Raw genomic sequence first — 25386 nt, forward strand, 5'->3', positions numbered from 1 at the left:
TTTTTTCTTCTGCTACTCATGCAGGATAATCTCAATTTGCCTATCTTCAAGTTCATTGATTATTTCTTCTGCCAGCTCAGATCTGCTGTTGAGTCCCTCTAGTGAATTTATAAATTAAATTATTATTCTTTTTCAACTCTAGAATTTCTATTTGGCTCATTTAAAAATAATTTATATCTTTTAATTTATATTCTCTATTTGGTAAAATATCATTGTTATGCTTTCATTTAGTTCTTTAGACATGGTTTCTGTTATTTCTTTATCATAAGGAAATAAAAATATTTGTCTAGTAAGTCTGCAACATAGGCTTCCTAAGGGACTGGTTTCCCCTGCATATGAGTTGTACTTTCCTGTCTTTTGCGTGTCTCATATTTTTGTTGTTGTTGTTGAAAACTGAACATTTAAGATAATATAATGAGGTGACTCTGGAACTCATATCTTCTCTCTAAGGTATTTTTATTGCTGTTTTTATCTTGTAGTTGTTGCTGTTGGTTCTGTTTGTTTAGTGACTTTCCTGAACTAATTTTCTAAAGTCTCTATTCTTTCTCATGTGTGACCACTGAAGTCTCTACTTGGTTAAGTTTGTGGGAAGCCAAAGCTTGGATAGAGATGTTCTTATTACCTTACCCACTTTGTCTCCCAACCTTTGTCAAGTGTCTCTGTGTAAAAATTGGAACATAACCTTCACTGTCCTGGTAGTTTTCAACTCTGTTTAGTTTTTATTCTGCCTGTACAGAGACTTATGGTCAACCCAAGTAGGAAAGTAGGTATTTCTCAAGTGTCATTCCCTGCTATGTCCATAGTCCTCTGGGTTTTTGTTTGTTTGTTTGTTTGTTTGTTTGTGATTGTCAATAAGGTGTTTCCGCAAGAGGGGACATAGGACAAACTCAAAGCAACAAAGTTTAATGTACTCACAGGTCTTAGAAACAAGAGACATGACATAACTACCACAACTATGTGAAAAACTTCTTTGGCAAACTTGGCTTGGCATGTTTTCTCTAATTCGATGCACTCTACATATGTTCTCCTCAATCTCTGCTCCTAAAGATGAAAAATTTGTAGCCTCACAAAGAAATTTATCATGATTTCTCAATGCAATATTGAATCTTCTTGCATATAATCTTTCTCCATTTATTTCTATATCACGTGTGTTTTAATAGCCTTTCAGAAATAATTTTATTTTTCCAACTCAAAAGAGAGACTCTAGCAATGAATATATATAAGGTAAAGTGGATAAAAAAGGTGAGAAATGTCAAGGCAATTAAGGATGGCAAAAAAATTTAGATAATTTGGACTTCCATGGATGTCTCTCAAATAATACTCTTCAGATTATGGCTTATTCCATTTATATTTAAGGCTAGCACTATGTAAAACCTCTGTCTCTTAACCCAAAGTATAACTTGCTTTTTCTAAATAGGAAACTAGAAATAATTTTGAAAATGAATCAATAAAAATTTCAAATTATTGCATTAGCTAAACTCAAATTAAAATCTCTCTAGTAAGCTACATTATGCAGTTGCCAATGAAAGCAGCAGGAAGTGCCAGCTGTTTGGGAGGATCTGAGGCATACTTGAACTTGCTTGGCATTGTTATTTGCTTCTAATCACTCTGGGAAGTGTTGTGGTGGAAAATAAGTCTAAGAGGAAATGTGCAGAACAGCCAAGGGAGCCCCTGGGAACAATCAAAGCAGGCTATGCTGAAAGGTTCCTGATATTCCTTCTAGACACTCTGTACTGCTTCTCTGAGCTATCACTTCACAAAAGAGGGGCTCTGCTTTCTTCCATTTCAGATTTTATGCTGGTTTGCATCCGTAGATTATCTCCACCTGTGTTTAAAATGTCTCATGTGAAATGCCTGCAAGGGAGTGATTATCGCTGGGTTATCCTGTATCTGAGCAGTGTAAAGGAAAATTTCTCTAATTTTGGTAACTCTCCAAGGTTTGGGTTTGAAGAACACATACAGAATGATTTAAAGGGAAATAAAGACTATTTATTGATATATTGACCACATAGCTGTTGGTCTTTTAAACTCTTTTTTAACAATATGCATTGAGGATTTAAAAATCCTTTAACACTAGTTTTAGAAGGACTGATATAATATTAAATAGATCATTTTAACTTACCTAATAGTATGATTCAAAGTAGCACAAGGTTTTTTTTTTTTTTTTTTTTTTGCTTTTCCCACAAAATCCATTTTAAAAAAGCAATAATTTTCTTTATATCTATATGCCGATGTTGTGTGTAATATAGTGGAATGAAATGAGTCTGGGTCATATTTAGTTCAAAGTATTATTCTACGTCTTCTTTTTTATGACTTGTTGAATAAGTTACTTAACACTCTTGCATCTCAATTTTTCTTCTTGTGGTTAAGTCTTTAATTGTAAAAAATGCAGTCATTTATGAAAGTATTAGCTTAGTACTTGACACAGTGGGCACTTGATAAAAGTTATTTTGAATCTAAATATAGTCTCTATTGCTCCGTTGTCCTTACCTCCATGGATCATCCAACTGGGAGGTAGAAATCTTTTTCACATCACCTTTGTAATTGTAGAGTTGCTAAATAACCTTATTTACTACCAATTGTTACTTTTAAAAAGCATATTTCTTCTAACCTGTTGAAAAAGGAGGAAGAGTAGAATTCAGCATATATCCAGTATATACTACGTTTTGTGAGTAAGGAAGACAAATATTTCTTGATATCCAACTCATGTTGTTAGCAAGTAAGTGCCTGGAGCACGGTAGGTTTTCTGTAGTCTGCTGCATGATAGGCCCTGTGCCAGGCTCTTTGCACATTGCTGGCAGTGGAGAAAGGTCCTATCCGCAGAGTTTATCTTTCCATGTGGAAGGAATTCCACAAGTATAAAACTCTTGGTGGCTTATCCAACTCTCTCCTTCAGTGCTCCCAAGATGACTCGTGAGTTTGGAAAGAGGAATTTTGCATATGTAGTCTAATTCTTTTTATCTCATCAGAATCTGCCTGCAGACAGAACATATTTGTATATGACCTTCCTTCTATTCCAGTGGAGAGATCTGCAGCCTTCAATATTGCATGTGACTGGATAGTAACTCTGTTTAATTTGAGGATCCAGTATTAGACACAGCTCATGATTACTGAACACTGAAGCCACATTCACGAATCCATTAGTAATAAAAGCTATTTCTGTTTTCCTTCTGCCTAAAGCCTGCTTTAATCTTGCAAACTTTTCTGTAGTTAGGAGGGAAAAGGATGTTTTCATTTATTAGCTTTAAAAAATCCTGTTATACATTTAACCCACATATCTGCTGACTTGTTAGCCTCTATCTACATAACAGTAGAATCTCAATACCTCCCAGTTATTTCCATATATTTCCAGGATGATGTCTCAAAATGTCCACACTCTAGATGTAGTTGTCCTTTGGTGCCCAGACTTTTTCGTATGTTTAAGCTCCCAAGTGTATAGAATTGCTACCTGAGAAGGTTCATTATTGTCACTGCACATCATGGTTTACTAATTTACTTTAAGATAAATGTCTTCCCCAAAATACTTTGCATCATGTTACAGCCCTTGAGTTGCAGGATTTCATGAATGGCCTTTTCCCAATACTATCCCTCAACTTAAAATAAAATTAAAGTCTCAGAGAACCTCTTCTTGGGTTCAACATCTTACAGAATCTTTCATGCAGAAGAGTCTAGTAATTTTTGATCTCATCCCACTAATTTTGTGGGCTGAAACATAGAACAGTAGTTCTGTTTGGAACAGACGTGATAGCATCCCTACCATTTGTCTCTTCTCAGAGTATAAGACTCCAGTCACAAATTCCGTTTTATTATTCTTCTTTCAAAACACAAGCTCCTATGTATATCACTCATCGCAAATGGTTATCTTGGATATAGGTGTCAGAATGAGGGTTGATGGATGATGGCCTGGTGATGAACCCTGACTTAGTCTGCCTTAGACCATAGATTGTATACCTTTCGTTGTTACTTCTTTTCAGTGTTACTCTAAACACTCTTGAGTATTTACTACTATTATAGAAGACAAGTTGTATATGTATCTCCATAATCTGATATATATTTATCTTCATGAATAGAGAGGCATGATATGTGAATAATTGGACTTTATGTATTTACCATTGCTTAGCCAAGTGCATTTCCATGAAAATTATTCTGTGGAAATGACAATATTCATTTCATTAAGAGGTGGTTGGTTAGAGAGCCACAAAACATTTTAGCTCTCCTAGTTAGGTGCAGGTGTTTGGAGGCAACTCAAACCTCAGATTTTGCAGACCAAAATGAATCAGAGACCTGAAATTGCCTCCCCTTTTCCCCTTTGGCTGACTTCCTTTAGTTCATGAAATTAATCTGTGAGTCTGAAAACTCATTTTAAGGTCGAGTTTGGGTACAGATGAGGATAAGAATAAGAGATGTAAGTAGAGCAATGAAGAGGTAACACAACATAAGCATTTAGAAAGTAGTTTTTAATCCTTGACTTTCTCATTGCCGGGAACAATAGCTAAAATGGCCATTAAAAATTAATCCTACCCCAATTCTGGCTGCATACAAATAAAGCAATTTTCAAGGAAAATAAAAAACACAAGAGAAAAATCTCATCCTAAACTATGTTCACATTTTCCAAGAGATTTTAAAATGGCAAGAAGAAGTATTCATTTTCAATTGTTTCCACATTTTACATTGAAAATATGCTGTCTATCAAAATTTACTAGAAAACGAAAATACAGAAATGTGTTCTTTACCATTGGTATAGATGCATCTTCATTAATCTAGTATTTATTTAGCCTTCTTGCTTTCATTTTGGCAGGGGTAGAAATTTCAGCAGGGACAGTGAAAAACTCATGGAAATAAAAATTAGAATGTCTCCAGAAATAAAGAGAAAGTAAAAGGCAAGTACTAGTTGGTAAATATCATTCAAGATGATTTCAGATAAGGCCATAACCCAGGTTAAAAATATATCAAAACACAATTGACATTATTATAACATAAACTAATAAATATTAATTAGATCCCTATTTTGGGCAAAGTACTGTGTTGAACACTGGGGTAGATACAAAGATGTTAAAATTGACTCAATGTGTGTAAGAGGATTACAATCTAGAACGGGTAGTTGTACATATACTATTGAATACAGCTATGCATGTAAGATGCAGTCTATTATAATACAGATGTATACGTTATTTCAAAGCAGCACATTAATAATTGACAACTAAATAGTAAAACCAGTAAGTGCTTAAGAGGAGAAGTAAGGCAGAAAGACACCACTGCCTTCTGGGGTGAGTTTAATTCTAGCATCAGCCAACATTTATTCAACACTTACTATGGGCCAGGCAGTGTTCCATACATGTGAACTTCACATGTATTAACTAATTGTATCCATATGATAACCCTATGAGGTAGAAACAATGATTATCATTCCATCTTGCATATATGGTAACTTAGATCAGAGAGGTTGAGTAACTTGCCTAAGAATTCTGGAGAGTCAGAATTTGCACCTCAGCTGTCATGCTTTGGATGCTGTGTTCTCAATTACGGCTCAAGACTCTGCATGAGGAACTTTGGTTGCTGGTCCTTCAAATTGCTGTAATCCAGATATGTCCAAGCAATTTGCTTCTAAAACAACTATGAATACTAAATACATAACACAAATCATACATTATCTAAATTAATTGTTAAATGTACATTTTTTGGAAATTAATGGCCAGCCAGGGTCATTTGGTCCTTTATGACTCTGCCCCGTTTCCTTTTCCCTTTACTATTGTTAAGAGCTATTGTTGGAGAAAAACGCTTGGGAAAGCTCGTGGTTGGGTGGTGAGACCTTGTGAATATTTCAACAATGAAAAACAGTCAGCAAATTGTTAAGCCATAGAGAAGAAAAAAATGTTCATTTCCTAAGATGGAGGGGGAAGAAAATAAGAAAAAAGGTCAGTGGGAAGTAAGAGCAGTTAGGAAGACGTGAGGCTGGGAGACCAGATGAGGTGCAAGCTGGAGAAGGGGTAAAGAAAGCAATTCCAAAACCCATGTTTGTCGGGGAAATTTTGAGAAAAAAGGGTGTCTGAAAGATGGAATTTAAAATTTGAGCTATGCCACACCCTTCTCTTCTGAAATCTTGAATGCAATCTCCTTTGCTCATAAAGGTCGGTGTGAGTATAATTTTTTACATAAGGTAATGTTTGTTTTAAGTTTTTGAAATCAGTGGAAGGTATGTTTTCACAATTCAGTTGCCACCATGAAACACTGAGACAGACAGTCCATGGGGAAGGAGAGGATGAGGCAGAAGGAGATCGTGGGAAGGCTTAACACGCTCCCACAGCTGTGGAATTGTGGGCTGAAGTCTCATTCAGATTTAGTGGGACAAGATATCCACCAGTAACTTCCACTGACACAACTGGCATAGTTACACGACCTGATCAGTTGAAGGTGGTTAAAGATTTTCTTTTCAGTTACAATCAACTTCCAGACTGTGAGTTTTCCCTTTGCCTGATACTACTGTTATTTTCCTCACAAGCCATTTTCAAATTTTCATGTCTTTTGGGAGTCTTACAATTACACTCAAATTCTATTAAACTCTGTTTTTACTTGACTATGGTGGAGATATTAATGACCTGTTACAAGCAGCTTTCACCCACAGCTATCCTGTTGTGCCTGAAATCATGGTGTTCTAATCCCATATTCTTCTTTTTTTTTATAGCACCTGCCAGGACTTCTGCATTAGTGTCAGTCATACTAATGCTAAAGCAGTTCTCATTTTTTTTAGTGAATTCCTTAGCGATTGAAATTACTACTTTCGATCTCAGCTATCCTTCCTTTATTAACAATTTTCTGTCAGAGACCTAGTCAGAATTGCTAAGGATCTTTTGAGGCTCCATTAGTCTCTCTTCCTTTTAGATCATGTGTTTTCTTTTTGCATCTCACCCAATAGAAGGGAATTCTAAGCAGCCTCATCCCTTTCACATTTTCAGAGCAGTTGCAGAAAACACTTTGTGCTGAGGGTCGGGGCTTAGAATCAGGTTCTGGCTTTTATTTCTGCATCTACAAAACAGTGGTCAGAACATATGCTTCTTAGAGTTCTGGTTATGGGGAAGCAGTTTGTAAACTATAAATGGCTGTAAACATGTTTGGATATTATTATAAAAAAAGATATAAAAATGTCAAAATATTTTCTGGGTGGAAGAAAATAATCTGTTTTTCCTCTTAAACTCTTTGACGTTAGAAAATGGGTGCAGAGGAAATCTTAGCTGCTTTGGCAAGGGAACTCACCCAGGGTAAATCTTTCACCCTTGGTTGCCACTTGTGAGAAGAGTCATAATTCTGAATTTTTACTGAGACAACAATGAAAAATAGAGTTGCAAAGCAGAGTGATGTGGACCGAGGAAGACATGAAGAAACACAGCAGAAAGTGGAACTGACCTTTTTGTTAGAATTAACAGCTTATGATAATTTTTGGCTCTCTCCTATTCTTTGCATGATAAGACATAGATCAGATAGGATTTTATTTTATTTAACGTATTGTATATAACCTCAGTACATTTATTTGGAAAGAATATGTTGTTTCAGTAATAAGATTTTTTTTGTGTCAGAAAATATGTATCTTTTTGTAAATTTAATGTAAATAGCCATTGTGAGACATAGGAATGTTAGTACATGTGACATGAATAATCTTATTTACATAGATTCCCAAATCTTTGAAGTTCATGGAGTTCTAATAATTAAACTTTCTTTCCACATTGAAGAAATTTTGGCATGTTCAGGTGCTCCATGAAGTCTACTGTAATATGCTATATGTAAAGTGATTTCCCGTCTGTTTTGGGAGAATATCTTGCTCTGCATTTGCCATGTACAGGCATGCTCATGTTTTCCAGTTATAGACATCATGAGTAAATTCCACATAGTGGCATTTGAAATAAATTAACCAAAGAAGATTTAAAGATTGCATGAGTAAATATTCAATAACTGACTATGAATCATGTACTTGTCACTATGCAAGGTGTATAGAAACTCTTTCTAACTACTGAATTTGCAATTGAAGAACAAGAAGGGCTAGAATGGATGGTGCATCTGGTAGGATACATTTTGTGAGTTAAGTTTTCTCTTTCTAACTTTTTCCCCACTTTGTAGAGATGTGAAGACAAGGTATCTTCTCTTCTGGCCTAAAAGGGAACATATTTAGACGTATGGGTCACAAAAGCCATTTATGCTAAAAATATTTCCTTAAAGCCATGATTAAAATATCTCTGGCATTACGAGGTCCTGGAAAAACTCAGAGTGTACTCTTCTGATTAGGCCTGGAATGGTGTCCCAGCCGTCTTGTCATCCTTGCCTCCACCTGGCTGAGGCACATCCTCTGTACAGTATGTGCAGTACTGTTGGGCTGCTGTTTCATTACTAACCAGAGGAGGTTGCACACGTGGGCTGGCCACAGGGGGCCTGCGCCAACAGTACACTGTTTGAGTGGAGTTTTCCACTCAGTGTTTGGTTTGGCCTGCTCTGTGCGATGTCTTGCCAAACCTGCAACTCCTGTCAGAAGTCACTCATCCCTGGATGGGAAATATTCCTCATGCTGTTGTCAGCAAACTCTGCTCTTTCACTATAAACCTGGCGGGATGTCTTTTTGGCCAGACCAACGTATTGAGAAGACAGATTTTTTCTCTGTGAAGAACGTGTCTGCAGTGGATAGTACTTGTACTAGTAAAAGTATTTAGGGCTGTGGCGTGGGCCAGTTTTATCCGCTTAAAAAAATGAGAAACTCTTAAATGTAGCACTGAAAAGCCCTTCCATTAAAAATAAGAGAGGCAATGACTATTCCGGTTCTGTTGCCAAAGTAAAGCATAAGGTATGGTACAGGATGTTATCTTAGAAACAGAATTTTGTGTTTGGGCCTACAGCCTCAGAGAACCACATTTTCTTCTACACAGTGATTGTGAGTTCTTCTACCAAGTGGCACATGGGCATACACACAGCTGTGCCAAGGATGTAGTGATTTTGGCACAGACGTTAGGGTCTGACTTTCCACAGGTGTGAGAAGAATGTACTGGTTTTCAAATTTTGTTCCTGTGCCCAGATCTCTCATTCTTTTGATACACTGTGGGTATGACAAGTGAAGTCCACAAATTAAACCAATAGATAAATGTTTACTTTTATCTAGTATTGTACTGGCCCTACAACTTATTATTTTTTAAAAGTTAAGTACACAGATCATATGTGTACTGCTCAATAAATGTTCACAGAGTAAACACCCTCATATTCCAACTACCCATGTCAAGAAATGGGACATTCATCAGCACCCCAGGATTTCTTCTGTGCCCCTCATTGTCACTACCTGCTGCTCCTTTTCCTGAGTAATCTCCATGCATACTTTTGAAGCTATATAAATGAAATTATACGGTCTGTACTTTTTGGGCGTTTGGTTTTATTCAAAGTTAAGTTTCTGAGATGATCCATTTTATTGTAGGTAGCCATAACTTGTTATTTTTTGTCATAGATAGTGTTCTGTTGTATGAGTACAGCAAAATTGTTGATTCATTCTGTTGTTTTCAGTTCTGAACTATTGTAACTCAGGCATCTGTGATCGTGCGTATAGTTTTTGATGAAAATTTATATGTGCATTTTCGTTAGCTATAAAAGTAAAAGTAGAATTTCTGGGTCATGAGATATGTTTATGTTAGCTATAGAAGATATTGCTGAAAGGTTTTCCAAAGCAGTCATAACACATGCTCCAATCAGCAATATATGAGAGTTCCAGTTTCTCTAGGTGCTTACCAACAGTTAGTATTACCAACAGTTAAAACTGATCTTTTCAGTTTTACCATTCATAGTTGTAAAGCACTTTTTCCTAATGACTAATGAAGTTGTACACTTTTTCATAAATTTAATGGTCATTTATTTGCATATGAACCAATTCTTTTAAATAATTTTTCAAGTTTTTTGCCTAGCTTTCCATTGGGATTATCTATTTCTTATTGACTTATACTTGTCATTTGACTATATAGAATCGAAGCCTTTGTGGATTCTCCCATGTGTTTTTCTAATGTCATAACGGGGTCTTTTGATGAACAGGTGATCAGTCGTGTGTGTGTGTGCGCGCGTGTCCTATTTAAGAGACCTTTTCCTATACCAAAGTTATAAATATACTTCTCTATATTATCATCTGGAAGCTTTACTCTTTTATCTTTTATATTTATATCTACAGTCCATGTAGAATCGATTTTTGAGTATGAGATGAGGTAGGTGATAAGTTTCATTTTTTTCTTATAAAAATGAATTGATTCAAAACCTCGTGTTGAGATGACTGTTCTTCCCCTGTTGCTCTTCACCATCACCTGGTCATAAATCTAGTGTCTGTCTGTGTGTTTCTGAACACACTATTCTATTCCATTGGTCTATTTAGCTATCTTTTTGCCATTACCACATTCTTTTCATGACTGTGGTTCTATAATATATGATTTCATATATTATGTAGATTCCCCAAATTTGTTCTTCTTCATTTGAGGGAGGAGGTATTTGCTTTCTATGTAAGCGTTAGAATCAGCATATCAGCATGATTTTCTTTTTTTTTTTTTTTTTTTCCTGAGACAGAGCCTTGCTCTGTCATCCAGATCTGGAGTGCAGTGGTGCAATCTCGGCTCACTGCAACCTCCATCTCCTGGGTTCAAGCAGTTTTCCTGCCTTAGCCTCCCGAGTAGCTGGGATTACAGATATGCAACATCATGCCTGGCTAATTTTTGTATTTTTAGTAGAGACGGGGTTTCACCATGTTGGCCAGGCTGGTCTCAAACTCCTGACCTTGTGATCCACCCACCTCAGTCTCCCAAAGTGCTGGGATTAGAGGCGTGAGCCAGTGTGCCCAGTGAAAATTGTTTTCAAATAGAACTTGCTGAGGTTTTTGTTGGGATTGCATTTCATTTGTATATTAATTTGGGGAGAATAAGCATCTGTACAATATTGACTTTCAATCCATGAACATGAATTATCCCTTCATTTACTTTATCTTCATTAATTTTTCTTAATACAATTTTGCATTTTTTTAGAACTCATGCATCTTTCGTTAGATTTGTTCTTGGATATTTGGTGATTTTTTTTTTTTTTTTTTTTTTTGAGACAGGGTCTTGCTCCATCACCCAGGCTAGAGTGCAGTGGCACAGTCTCAGCTCACTGAAACCCCTGCCTCCTGGGTTCAAGTGATTCTCCTGCCTCTGCCTCCTGAGTAGCTGGGATTGCAGGTGACCCCATCACACCCAGCTGATTTTTGTATTTTTAGTAGAAATGGGTTTTCACCATGCTGGCCAGGCTGGTCTTGAACTCCTGACCTCATGTGATCTGCCTGCCTCGGCCTCCTAAAGTGCTGAGGCATGAGTCATCGCACCTGGCCATTCAGTGTTTTTTGATGATCATCATGGGCAGAGTACTTCAGAAGCAGCTAAGAGAAGGTTTGGTGAACAGGCTATTTATAAGGGGTCAACACCTGTGGAAGGAAAGAAAAGGAGGCAGGACTGGGAAGATGAAGAAGTCAAACTGCAATGTAAATGTGACAAAGACTCAGCCAACCCAATGGGCGCTCTAGAGCAAATATGTCTCTTCAGAGAAGACCCTTGATGGGCTGAAATGGTCAGACCTTTATGCTTCTGCAGCAATTAGTCATTGGGATTGGACTGCCTTGGAAAAGTACACACTTGTGTGAGGTGGCTCTTTGCAGCTGATACCTTTAAGGAGCTCCCAGCCCCTAGGACAATAAGGCCTTCTTTGGAGTGGGATCTAGGTAGTGCATCTCTATGTCCAGTATAATCTACCCACTGTAGTGTATCCATCACACAAGACCTTTTATGCTGCTTAAGTCCAGTTCTTCATGTAATTCAAGCAGCAGTTCCTTCAGGACTCTGGTGGACCTGAACTTAGAAGAGGAAGTTTAGTAGGAAGAACTATATTCCCCAACAGTGCAGATAGTGTTTGGCTGGAATTGGTGTTCATTGTCTTAGTTCATTTTTGCATTGCTGTGAAGAAATATCTGAGGGTGGGTAACTTATGAAGAAAAGAGGTTTAATTTGCTCACAGTTCTGCAGGTTAGACAGGATGTCTGGCACCTGCTTCTGATGAGGCCTCATGAAGCTTACAATTATGGCGGAAGGCAGAGGCGGGGAGCAGATGCATCAAATGGTGAGAGCAGAAGCGAGAGAAAGAGATGGGGGAGGTACCACATTGTTTTAAACAACCAGATCTCACGTGAACTATCAGAGTGAGAACTCACTCGTTACTGTAGTGATGGCACCAAGACATTCATAAGGATTCCACCACCATGACCCAAACACCTCCTACTAAGCCTTACCTCCAGCACTGTAATTACACTTCAACATGAGATTTGGAGGGAACACACATCCAAACCATATCATTGTCTCTTCTACCTCCACTTCCTACCCCCACTCTCTATTCCAGATTTCCTTCAGTCTCAGCTTGTCTTTAGAGCTAATCCTGAGGGGTCGGAGATCCTAAATTCCATGCTGTTTTCAAGCCCAGTTTCCATGCCTGTCACAGTGTGGTCACAAAGCCTTGGTCAACCTCAGGGAAACTTCTAAGCAGGTAAGTCTTATCAGAGTTGCTGCAGTCACCTGATAGGTTCTTCTTGGCCACTGCTCAGATAGAGCTGATCTACTGAGATAGCAGAATTGCAACAGTAAAAGAGTTTAATAAATGCAGGACCAGCTGAACAGAAGACCACAGTTTATTATTCACATCAATTTTCCCAGATTTGGAGATTGGGGCATTTAAAGGATAATTTGGTGGGTGGGGACCTACAGAATGGAGAATGCTGATTCACTGGGTCAGGGATAAATCATAGGGGGTCAAAGTGTGATCTTCCTTCTGTCTTCAGTTCCTGGGTGGGATTACAGTCCTGTTGGAGCCAGTTTATTGGTCTGGGTGGCACTGGATGGTCCAAGGGTATGCAGGGTCTTAAGAATGTCTTGAACACCAACCTTAGGTTTTATCGTAGTGATGTTATCCATAGGAGCAATTGCAGAGGTTACAAATCTTGTGGCTTCTGCCTGGATAACTCCTGAGCCATAATTTCTAATCTTGTGGTCAATTTGTTAGTTTTATGAAGCCAGTTTTTGGTCCCCAAACAAGGACAGGATTTGTTTTAGGAAGGGGCTGTTATTATCTTTGTTTAAAAGTTAAACTGTAAATTCTTCCTCTAGTTAGCTTGGCCTGTGCTTAGGAATGAGTAAAGGCTACTTGGAGGTTAGAAGCAAGATGAAGTTGATAAGGTCAGATTTGTTTCACTGTCATAATTTTCCTATGTCAGATTTTTCTTACTGTTATAATTTTTGCAAAGGCAGTTTCATTGCCTTCCAGGATGATCAGTTATTGTATGTGAACTGCCTCAGGAAGGGCACGCTCCTGAACAAGGTGGCTCTTTGATATTGAGGAAAATCACAAAGGGACTGAGAGATAGGAAACTGTCTGCTAACAGCACTGTTAGCAGCTAGGACAACAAAACTTTCCTTAAGAGGGATCTTAATGACTCATCTTTTTGTCTATCATTTTCTTGCTTTTATAGATGGCACCACTTAAAAACGTTTCATTTTTGAATTGTTTATTGTATATACAATATAGGACTACAATTGATTTTTAAATATATTATTTGTATCTAACAACTTTGCTAAATTTACTTGTTTATTCTAACAGTTTATATATATATGTGTGTGTATATGTGGATTCTTCAGAGATTTCTGTATGTGTTTCAAGTGTGCAGAAATATTTATCAAAATTGACTGTACAGTGGATCACTACATAAGTGTCAAGAAATTTTAAACCATTGAAATAGCCCAAAGTTTGTTCCCTGGAAACAATGAAATTAAGTTAGAAAACAGTAAAAATAATTTCCAACTGTTAGGAAATTAAGGGATATTCTTACATATAATACCTGAATCAAATAAGAAGTCAAATGGATATCAGAAAATATTTTGAAGTGAACGATAGTGAAAATAGGACATATTAAGCTGGGCAAGGTGGCTCACGCCTCTAATCCTAGTTCTTTGAGAGGACGAGACCAGAGGACTGCTTGAGCCTAGGAGTTCGAGACCAGTCTGGGCAACATAGTGAGACCTCATCTCTATAAGAAATAAAAAAATTTGGCCAGGCGTGGTGGCACACGCCAGTAGTCTCATCTACTCAGGAAGCTGAGTGGGGAGGATCATTTGAGCTCAGAAGTTCGAGGCTGCAGTGAGCCGAGATCACACCACTTCACTCCAGCCTGGGTGACAGAGTGAGACCCTGTCTCAAAAAGAAAAATAAATCAATAATAAAAGAGAAAATAGGACATACTGAAACTTGTGGGAAATAACTAAAGAGGCAAATGTAGAGCTATAACTGCATATACTAGAAAGGAAAAAGGAATAAAATTAATGATTTAAATATTCATCTCCACAAATTAGAAAAAAATTAGGAAAGTAAATCCAATTAAAATAGAAAAAATAGTAAATGCAACAGAATTTCTACCCTAGTTGCTAAGAAATTATACATATGTTTTTGACATACTAGATTTACCCCAAAACAGCATTTTTGTTACTTTCTAGATCATGTTTGAACAGCATATTTCCATCCTTTTGTGATTTTATGACATACATTTTAAATTCAAAGAAGTTAATATTATTTTTATATAATAGTCATTTAGATTTACTCATATATTTTTACTCTCTATTATTGTTCATTTTTCTCTCAATTTCCATGCTTTCATCTAGGATATTTTTCCTTTTGCTCGAAAAAATCTCTTTAGTATACTTTTTTGGTGCAGTTCTCCTGGAGATAGATTTTTCTCAATGTTTCTTAGTCTAAAGACATCTTTATTTTATTTTCCTTTTTGAAAAATATTTTCTCCAGATGTAGAACTCTAAGTTAGCAGTTTCTTTTCAGCACATCAGTCACATCTTTCTATCATCTCATGGCTTCCATTCTTTCTTTTTTTATTTATTTTTATATTTTTTTGAGACAGTCTCACTCTATCACACAGGCTGGAGTATGGTGGCACGATCTTGGCTCACTGCAACCTCTGCCTCCCAGGTTCAAGCTATTCTCCTGCCTTAGTCTCCCAAGTAGCTGGGATTGCAGGAGCCCACCAAACCAAAACCAGCTGATTTTTGTATTTTTTAGTAAGGACGGTGCATCACCATGTTGGCCAGGCTGTCTCAAACCCCTGACCTCAGGTGATCTGCCTGACTCGGCCTCCCAAAGTGGTGAGATTGCAAGCATGAGCCATCGTGCCCAGCTGGCTTCCATTATTTCCGTTGAAAGTCAGCCTTATTCTTTGGAGCTACTATTATTTTCCCCTCTGGCTAGTTAAAAATGTTTCTTTTTGCCATTGGGTTTTGGCATTTTTACTATGATACAAAACTGGATATGTTGTTTTGTGTTTATTCTTCTTGGGTTTCATAGACCTTTTGAATTTGTGGATTGATGCCTTCGTTGTTTTGGAATATTCTCAAGCAATGTCATCTGAGATACTTGTGCCCTACCAGCTCCTGTCCCTCTAGGGTTTCAGTAACTTGTCTGTTAGATCTTTGAATCATGTCCTGTAAGTTTTTTATCACCTTTTCTTTATTTTCCATCTTTTTTCTCCTTCTCTGTTATTTAGTTTGGATACTTCAAATTGACCTGTTGACCTATTTTCCAGTTCCAATACTCTCTTCTCTTATTTAATCTGGAAATTCTAATCTATTTAATAAAGTTCTTAATTTTAATATTTGCCATTTTCGTTTTAGAATTTTTAAATGATTATAGTTTTTGGTCAGTTTCTTGCCATCTATTTTTAAAAAATGTTAATCACACTTATTTTAACACCTGTGAGAACTCAAAAATCTACATTACCTGGAGTCTCTTCCCGTATCTTATTTTTTAAACTTTTTCTTGATTTCTGAACATTTAACTCTTTCTCTTCTGGTATACCTAATAATGTTGTAAATTAAATGCCAGATAGGACTGAAAAAATATAGACCTAATTTGTAGAGTTTTGCCTCTTTCTCCAGGGAGGACTTAATGTTAGTCCACCTGGCAGTTAGAGCAGGAGCAGATTACTTTTACCAAATCTAGGATTGAGCTCGTTCAACACTGGATTTTTATAAGAGCTTTGTTCTTAATCCTACAGTCTGGTCCTTTCAAAGTCTTTCCCAGAGGTCTGGGTTGTTTATTGGTGCTGTCTTCTTCAAGAGCCCCGGAACTCCAATGTTTTCTTCTTCAGGTTCATTAGGCTGTTGGGAAAACTCAACTCAACTCATATTTTCAGGGTTTTGGTCACTGTTTTCTGCTTTGCTTCTTGGCCTCTTAACCTGGCTCTTCTTAGAGCCTGCAAATGCCTGGAGGGGAAAAGCACTATATTCCACTTCCCTTCTCTTCATGATCTGGAATTCTCAAATTATTATCTTCAAACAAATATATGTTGTATTTTCTCCAACTTTTCTAATTGTTTCAGACTAAGGTTATAGAAGAATTGTTCTGCAATTCTGCACTGACATCAGGAACAGGAAATCCTGTGGGCTTTTTTCAATGAGAGAAAAGTACTGTTTCATGTTATACTCCCAGTGACTTTCACAACCCTTGATGCATGAAAGTGCTCAGAAATTTTTTCAATGAATAAAAATGTGCAAGAGAAGCGTGAAACCTAACCCATATTCAGAGGCAGTTTTTGATCTGATGAAACAGCCAAGACTTAGTCAATAATTCTTTAATGCTTAGTTTAATACCGAGACATTTCATAGAATCGTTCTTCACATCTTGAATTATCTTATCCTTTTCTGCCCTGAAAAATATTTGAAATTCCTCAAATACAATTTATCCTTTAATCTTATGTTGTATTAATAGTGCGTTTGATGTTATAAGCTGGGAAATACATTGGGTGTATTAGCCTAAGGTGAGTTCTAGAAGACAGGCTCCATCATATGTCTGCTACATTCTTCAAGATACCTCAAGCAGTGCTAAACACATTGATAGTGTGTGATCCTTCCTTTAAGATATAATACAGTCAATATTGAAGTTTTATATTTTAAGAGTGAAGGGCTAAAAATGTGTATTTTATGCATATTTTAATAAAAATCATTTTGGTGTGTGTATTTAAAGAATCTTAGGAAATAGGCTGCATACAATGCATTATATTTTTATGTTCACAAGTAAGCATCCAAATACACCATCAGTGTCATTCACAGCTGCCACCATGGCCTGGTGAGAGGGTGGCAAAATCATAGTGATACAAAGCAAGAAGAGCTGTTTATTGTGTGCTTGATATGCACCCAATACCATGGTAATTATTTTATAGAGATGGTCTCATTAGTCCTTCTAATAACTCAATTCAGAGGTGCTATGGTAGTCCCAATTTTTAGATGAAGACACTGAAGCAGAGAAAGATTAACTATCCAAGGTTATAGAGCTAGGAAGTGGAGGAGCTAGGAAGTGGGGGGACTAGGTCCATGATTGTGGTTGGATGTGACCCCAGGATATTATTTCTGTTCAACTGTCCATTTCCAATTTTCCAGTCAATCCCTGATCCTGGTAATGAAGGAGAAGGAGAGATGTATGACTTACTTTACTGTTTCATTGCCGTTAGCATAGAAACACTGAAAGGGGTGCAGTGCTTATTTGAAAGTTTCCTTTCACCTTAGGCATATATAATTATCTGTAGGAAAAGAAATCTCCTTTCCTACAGTAAGCATCAGTTGGTTTTTCCTACAGTAAGCATCATTTGGCTGAACAATTTGTTTCTTTCATATTATGGTTTCCCTTCTTTCTTCACTTTCCACTGGAAAACTCTCTTAAACTCAAGAAATATGTAACCTAATGTTGAAAGTGTCAGAGCAGCACACTGAAAGTATTAAATGAGATAAGAGTGTTGTTCTATAGAAACAGACCAAAACATTACGCTGTTATTTTTCCAAACCTTTAGTGGGGAAGAGTTAAGTGCTATGTGGATATCCTCAAAGTCTAGAAAGTGACAAAGATTATTTTTTGGATGAACAAAGATACGTGAAAGTGCCAGAGAAGAGCACTAAATGTATTAAATGAAGAACACTGAAAGTATTAAAATATTGTATAAGGAGTTTCAGAGAAGTGCTGTGACATGAATGAACCAAACTACAGGATGAAAGGCCAGGAGAGAGGGTCTCCTGAATGGATCTTTTGCTAATGGTGAAAACGGACTAGCATGTGTGCCCCATGCCAAGGAGAGAGAAGAAAGAAAAAGTAATGGTAGGATAATGTAATTTTTCTCTCATTAATATCTCTTTGGATTTGTAAATAATACATTCCTCCACATTCTATATTAAACCCAGAAATAAAATCACAAAGTTAATTAAAGAGAAAGTGAGGAGAATAATTTGTAACATGTTGAAGGCACAGAATAAACTTTAGAGAATTATTAATATGTCATGAATTTTTCTCTCTTTCTACCAGGAGGCATCCCAAGAATTATGTGTCCCAGACAAGTGATTGTTTACGTTTCTGAGCCTTTATGTTAAAATCTGGTGACTGTGGAGCATAAAATATTGGAAATTGTTCAATCTGTGATGTTAAATATTTTAAGTATATAATTTATAAATTAAAATAAACAAATCACTGAATCAAAAGAATCATTAAACATATAGAAAAATTATTTTAAAATATTTGAATAAATAAAATAATGTGTATAACTATAGTAAATACTAGATCATATTCTAAAGGTGGCAAAATACTAAAAAAATTTTATATTAATACAAAATTTTGTATTTGACATAATTGTTGCAATGGTGAATACCAAAATGACAGTAACTTTAAAAAGTTAGAAAGTGAGTTCTGTGTAAGGCAAAGGTTTGTAGGTATGTAGATCAGCCCTGTTGTGGTGACTTTGCTTCACAAAGCATTAAGGACTTAAGATTTTTTCTAGCTTACAGTTTTTCTGTGATGTCCTCCATTTCCAAAGTCACCTCATGGCCCATAATGGCAGCTTTCTCTTTAGCCATCGTATTCATATTCTAGCTAGTAAGTAAAAGCAAAGGATAAAAAAGAAAGGGAAGAAAGGGAAGATCATGTATCAGCTGCCTTTTAAGGAAAGTTTTCTTTTTTTCTTTTCTTTTCTTTTTTTTTTTTTGAGACCAGGGTTTCACTCTGTCACCTAGGCTGGAGTGCAGTGGCGTGATCATGGCTCACTGCAGCCTTGTGACCTCCCCAGGCTCAGGTAATCTTCCTGCCTCAGTTTTTATATTTTTAGTAGAGATAGATTTCACCATGTTGCCCAGACTGGTCTCAAACTCCTGGGCTCAAGTGATCTGCCTGCCTCAGCCGCCCAAAGTGCTGGGATTACAGGCGTGGGTCACCATGCCCGGCCTACCTTTTAAGGAAGGTTTTCTGAAGCTCCCTCAAAGAACTTCTGCTTACCTCTTATTGACCTGAAGAACCAGGTCACTTGGCCAAATCTACTTGTAAGGGAGTCTTTATTGTGGCTAGCTAAATGCCCAGTTGAAATGAGGTGTCCTGTCAACATGATAGAAGAGCAGAATAATTTTTGGAGAACAACAAGCATTCTCAAACATGCAGTGTATCTAGACTCGTGTGTATTCTGGTTGTCCTTTCAGAGGTGAATTTCAGTTTTTAATTGTTTTATCCTAATGAACACAGTACTCTTGGATGTGTGAAATGTTACATGCTTTGATTGTCAACATCACCTAAGATAGTAGCTGTTTTAGAATCCACATGTTCACCATGGGTTATAGTTAAGAGTAGGTAAAAAGCTGTTCTGTGCCATTCTGGCCTCTTTATTTTGTGACACCAAGAAGTACAGCATGCTTTTAGGTCACCTAACACATTTTTGAATAAAATCTGAAACGATTTGAGTTGATACTTCTAAGATTTAATAAAATTATTTCATCAGTATCATCATTATAATTGCCTGCTATGTTATAGTCTCTGTGCTTTGCACACATTATGTCTTTTAATACTCTCAATAATCCTGTAAGGTAGATGTTTTTGTGCCCTTGTTAGAGTGTGAATATTGATGCTGAGAGATTTAAGCAACTTACCCCAAATCTCAAAAGTGGTAGCAGAGTTGAACTTTAAGTGCAATTCAAAATCTGCTTTTAATTACTATGCTGTATTGATTCTAGCCCTCTCCTGCTGCTTCTAAAATTAACATTGATTTAAAAAGAGTATACATATACACACACACACACATATATATACACTGAATATATACATTTGTTACTCTACTGTTTATACACACATAGTATTTGTCATCACAGTATAAAGTTTTTTTCTGAGTGTCTGAATTATTATTAAAACTGTCTTTGAATATGTTTATAAGGCTGTATTATAAATTTCAGAGATAAAATCTTCTAGATTTTCAGTTATTATCCATGGATTTTTGGGCTTTGTGAAAATATATAGTACAGAAAATTTCTGCAGGTCCAGCAGAAATCAACTTTATGGGGATAGACTGGGTATAAAAATTAATGGAGAGTGTAAAGCCACTGCAGACTTCTTGGATTACTAGTAGATTACAAAATGAACAGGTATTTGCATGAGGAGTAGTTTGACTGCTTATTATACTTCGCTCTTTTCTCTGGTCACATTACATGATGTAACCCGATGAATCAGAAATTGGATCTGAATGGGGAGATGTGGATGACCACAATTTCCTACTAGTCACTGCTTCTACAGACATTCCCAAATCCCCTGAAGTCATTTTGGAAATCAACCAAAGCTCAAGATTTGTTAGGAACATTTGCTAAAATGCTTACAGGTAGAGCAGATAGTGCTGATCTGATGCCTGTTCCAGAAACATCTGCGCCTGACCTTCAAGTAATCTTTCTAGTTTTGAGCCCTTTGTTTTATATAATCCTGCTCACTGTCTTCACCTCAAAAATGCATCATGTCCCCACCACGTCGGTGTTTGTTTTCAGGAGTCTTTGTGTTCATCATAAATTCTGCTCTCTGTACGTCTCTGGGAACTGATCTTCATCCATGTTTTCTGTCCTCTGCAGGCTTGTATTTGCAAAACAGAACTGAACTAGCTGGTAGCATTTACTCTGGAATGAAGGATGGAACTGGTAAGTCCACTCTCCCCTACTCTAACAATACATTGTAGTTCTTCTTAAAATTGTGGGTTTATTAGAGCAGTTTTTGATTTAACCCTAAAGAAATTTGGGAGGCTGAGGCGAGTGGATCACGAGGTCAGGAGTTCAAGACCAGCTTGGCCAAAAAAGTGAAACAGCGTCTCCACTAAAATTAGAAAAATTAGCTAGGCATGATGGCGGGTGCCTGTAATCCCAGCTATTTGGGAGGCTGAGGCAGGGAATTGCTTGAACCAGGGAGATGGAGATTGCAGTGAGCTGAGATCGCACCACTGCACTCCAGTCTGTGTGACACAGTGAGACTCTGTCTCAAAAAAACAAAACAAAACAAAACAAAACAAAACAAAAGATAGGATCTTAGCCTCCTTCTAAACATATTAAATCAGAATGTCTGGGAGTAGGGCTCAAAAATCTGCATTTTAAATGTTTCACTGGTGACCTGATGTATATGAATATTTATAAACTTCTGCCTTGGAGGACTAAGCACCTTGTGTCAAGGTGTTTGACTTTCTTCTTTCTCCTTTTGTGTGAATTTTTTCCCTTTTCCTTATCTCCTTCTTTCCTCTCCCCAAATGTAAACATAAACCTTGGGACAAATTTGTGATCCATAGGGAATTTCAAGTTCTGTTCTGCAGGTGATTCTGCAGGTGTCTTTTGACATTCACTCTATCTGTGTTCTGGGGCTGATCATATATATTGGGGACCCCTAAATTATTTGACAGTCAGGGCACTGCCAGGTTTCTCTTGTCCCAACGAATCTCCCGTTTTAGGCTTCCCAATCCTTTCTCTCAGATGGATATTACAAAACAAATGTCATATCTTTGGGTTACATGGTGGCGTTTACACTTGTCCAGTTATAGAATGTGTGGCAGTCATAAGGTTCTAGAAATGTTTAATACCATAACACATAACAAAATTATAGTTAAATAATACTTTATATTAAATACCATCTGCTATGGTGAAGAACCTGATTCTTGGATTATAGCATTTTGATAGTAGAATGCTTCATTTAGATTCTTGTGGTTTGAAGTGTAAAGGTGGAAAAAGGGGGAAAATACAGTATTTGTCAATACATTTCTGTTAAGATGAGTCCTTGTTACATAGGAAAGGAGAAATGGTCCAGGAAGGTATTCTCAAAGTAAGGTGTTCATATTTTCTCACAATGCTTAATAACAACATGCACACATTGATGTCTAAATCTAGGCCTACACAAATAATTGTGAGTGTGCTGGCTGGATCTGACATAATATGGTATCTGTTTTCATGAGACAATTGCCATAAATATTGGCCTATTAGTCAATCACATTCTCCAGACTATGATCGTTGTCTCAGAATGCATCTATTAATAAGATCAAAGCAGCTACAATCAGAGTGAATCTCAGAGCTCTTGAGGGACCTATTGGTAAAGTGGCTGTCTTCTGCTGTTCCTGAAATTTTGATGATATGAGGCTACAGCTACTATAGCTATCTCGTCTCCATGAGGTGAGAGCTAGTTGAATAATGCCATCATTTCAGAGAATGAGAGCCAGAGGATGGAGAGAAAGAAAAAGGTTTGGGGTGACATCATTTGAACTTCTCTATCAAACATCACTTGGTGTTAAGTGTATGTCTAAATTTTTTTCAGTTGTATGAGCCATTACATTTCCCTCACCCTTTTTTTTTTTTTTTTTGGCTTAAGCCAAACTTGTGTGTGTATGCGTGTGTGTTTAACTTACAACTAAAGAAGTGTCCTAACCAATATGCCTTCTTACAATGCTGATCACCCTTCCTTATTTTTGCTTATGTAAGATCTGACTCCCTTGCTAGACTGTAATCTCCATGAGAGCCATGTCTGTTTTACCCGCTGTTGTCATAGATGAAGATCTACCACAATGTTAGCACAGAGTAGGTGTGCAATATACATTTTTGAACGAGAAATATATAATTTATTGTACTTAATAAATTTAATATTACAGCATTTTTATTATAAACTGTTTATTTCCATATTTTTTAAAGAAAAAACATCCTGCATTCCAGATCCACTTTCCTTATTTCCTGTGCTGATCTTAAGATACATCTTGCCACCTACATTGTTTTCTCCTCTGCCTTACTCTGGCATTGAAATGAATTAAAACACATTTTTTTGTCTGCTGATTTTTACCAGTTCCTCCTGTTTTTTTTAGCCATTCCTTTGTGTTCACATATTATCTTATTGGTACTGCAATTACAGCTGATTTTACAGTGTATTATAAGGAATAGTTCATTGTTTTCTCTGTTCCTCAAACTGTATTCTTTGAAAACAACCAAGTCTCTTTTTACCTTTATATTGCCAGTGACGATTACAGTGCTTTATATTTGTGTTTTAAAAATGGAAAAGCTTGCAGACATTTTTCCTTAATTTTTTGTTTTACTCTTGCCAGTGTTTTATGCTATCATAAAAATAACTGAATATTCCAATATTTTTCTTACTCTCATTTGAGGGTTGTTATTTACATTTATATGCCACCAGTTGGCATATTTTGTATGCACTCCAAAAAACACCTCAGGGATGGCCAAAATACTGTGAAAGGAGGCTTGAAAAAATTAGATTTTGGCAATAATCATCCATAAGCTCCAATTTTGAAAATCATCTGGAAATGATAATTATCCCAGGTAAAAAATGAAAATAGAAAATTCAAGAACTGAACTGTGAAAGCAGAGACCCGTGAAGAATGTTCACGGTGAGGAGAGAGCATTTGTGGTAAAGATGTTTTGGATGGCCTGGACTTTGATAAAGAATTTGTGGACAGTGAGGTGCTAGTGGCAGTCATTGTTGCCTATTGACCTATTGCCTATTGCCTCAATCCTTCTTTCTTGACAAAACTCACGTTGGTTTAGGTATTGGGCAGGTAGTAATGTTCTCAGGAAGGTAGTTTCCTTTTCCATCATTAGAGGATATTATTTTTCTCTGTCAATGATGTTCTAATTGCCAATGACGTTCTAATGATGAGCATTTGACCAATTCTTATTAATGAGATATAAGTCTATCTGGGTATCTAGGGATTGTGGGAAACATTTTCTCTCTCTCCATTATAATACTCACACATAGAGAGAGTGCCATGAAAGGAGAGCACTATGGCTACTTGTTGCTTTTTGTTTTTGGATGCAATCATAACATCTGGCTCTACAGCAGCTATCTTATGCTCATGAGGAGACAAATCTAAGGATAAGGAGTCAAAATATTCAGGATAGTGAAGCAAAGTACAGAAGGAGCCTAGGTTTACTGATGGCATTGTTTAATGGTTGAATCGACACTGATACTGCCTACTTCTGGACTTGTCAAATGTCTGATCTAAGTCATTAAGATTTCTGTCACTTGTAAACACACTCTAGAAGGTACACTGCCATAGTTAAGGCAAAGAGCAAAAAGGTGGAGATGTCTTCTTCAGGTGTCTGCCTCACTTGTGTGCAATTGTGTGAGACTCTGGATTACAGAGATTTGTTACAACAGATAATACGGAATTCTAGAATTTTGTAGAAAAGTAACAAGGCATATCACATTAGTTTTGATTGCTCCATTTCATCTTAAGCACTTCTACTAAGTTTAGCGTTATATGAGGCGTTTAAAAGTTGTCTGTAGGTTACCAGAATTTGAATGAATACTTTTCTAGTAAAATATGATGGCTGCCTAAACCCAGCATTTTGATACATATAAACTGAAAATGGAAAAGAAATCCATACTTTATGGTAACCATACCTGCCTTGCCTGGCACTGTTTATTATCCCTGTGGTTCAAGAGATTAAAACTCCCTGTCCTCCAGTGATTTGTCACTGGGAGAATACAGGCACCAGGGCGTATGATCTCCCTGAATTAACACCATCCTGCTTCATATGGAGCCACCTAGTCAGAATAATCAGTAGTGTTTATATTTTGACTTATTTGCCTCCCTCGTAGTACCTTTGTCTGCAACATATCACACAACAACAACTGCAATGAATTCAGAAAATATACACACTTTGGAGAAAGATTATGGTGACTATGTATGTAAGAAAAATGAAATTGTGTTTGTACATTTGAAATGTGAAAACACAGAATATGTAAATATCCAAAAATGTTGGAGTTTTATAAAGGCTATTTGAAGTTTTAGTGATGCAACAAATTTCTGATCAGCTTGGAGATTTCCCTGCTGCCTCTCTTTAGAATATAAAAATACCTGTCACCTGTTGTGCTCTGGAGCCCATAGTGGTTAATTATATGTGGCAAAATGGCTAGGTTATAGTGACCAGTTGTTTGGTCAAATACTGGTATAGATATTACTGTGAAGGTATATATTTTAGCTATGATTAGCATTTAAATCAA

The 25386-nt window shown here is 36.8% G+C and overlaps 1 protein-coding gene across 1 annotated transcript in view; it reads left to right on the forward strand.

The window, feature by feature from the left end:
- Positions 1–25386, forward strand: part of LOC140711435 (uncharacterized) — a 354739-nt gene that overhangs the window by 202862 nt on the left and 126491 nt on the right. Inside the window, exon 3 of the mRNA XM_073014550.1 lies at positions 20979–21044. Within this exon, the coding sequence (XP_072870651.1) occupies positions 20979–21044 (66 nt within the window). The remainder of the gene's footprint in view (positions 1–20978; positions 21045–25386) is intronic.

This window comes from Chlorocebus sabaeus, chromosome 3 (assembly GCF_047675955.1).
Source record: "Chlorocebus sabaeus isolate Y175 chromosome 3, mChlSab1.0.hap1, whole genome shotgun sequence".
Classification (NCBI taxonomy): Eukaryota; Metazoa; Chordata; class Mammalia; order Primates; family Cercopithecidae; genus Chlorocebus; species Chlorocebus sabaeus.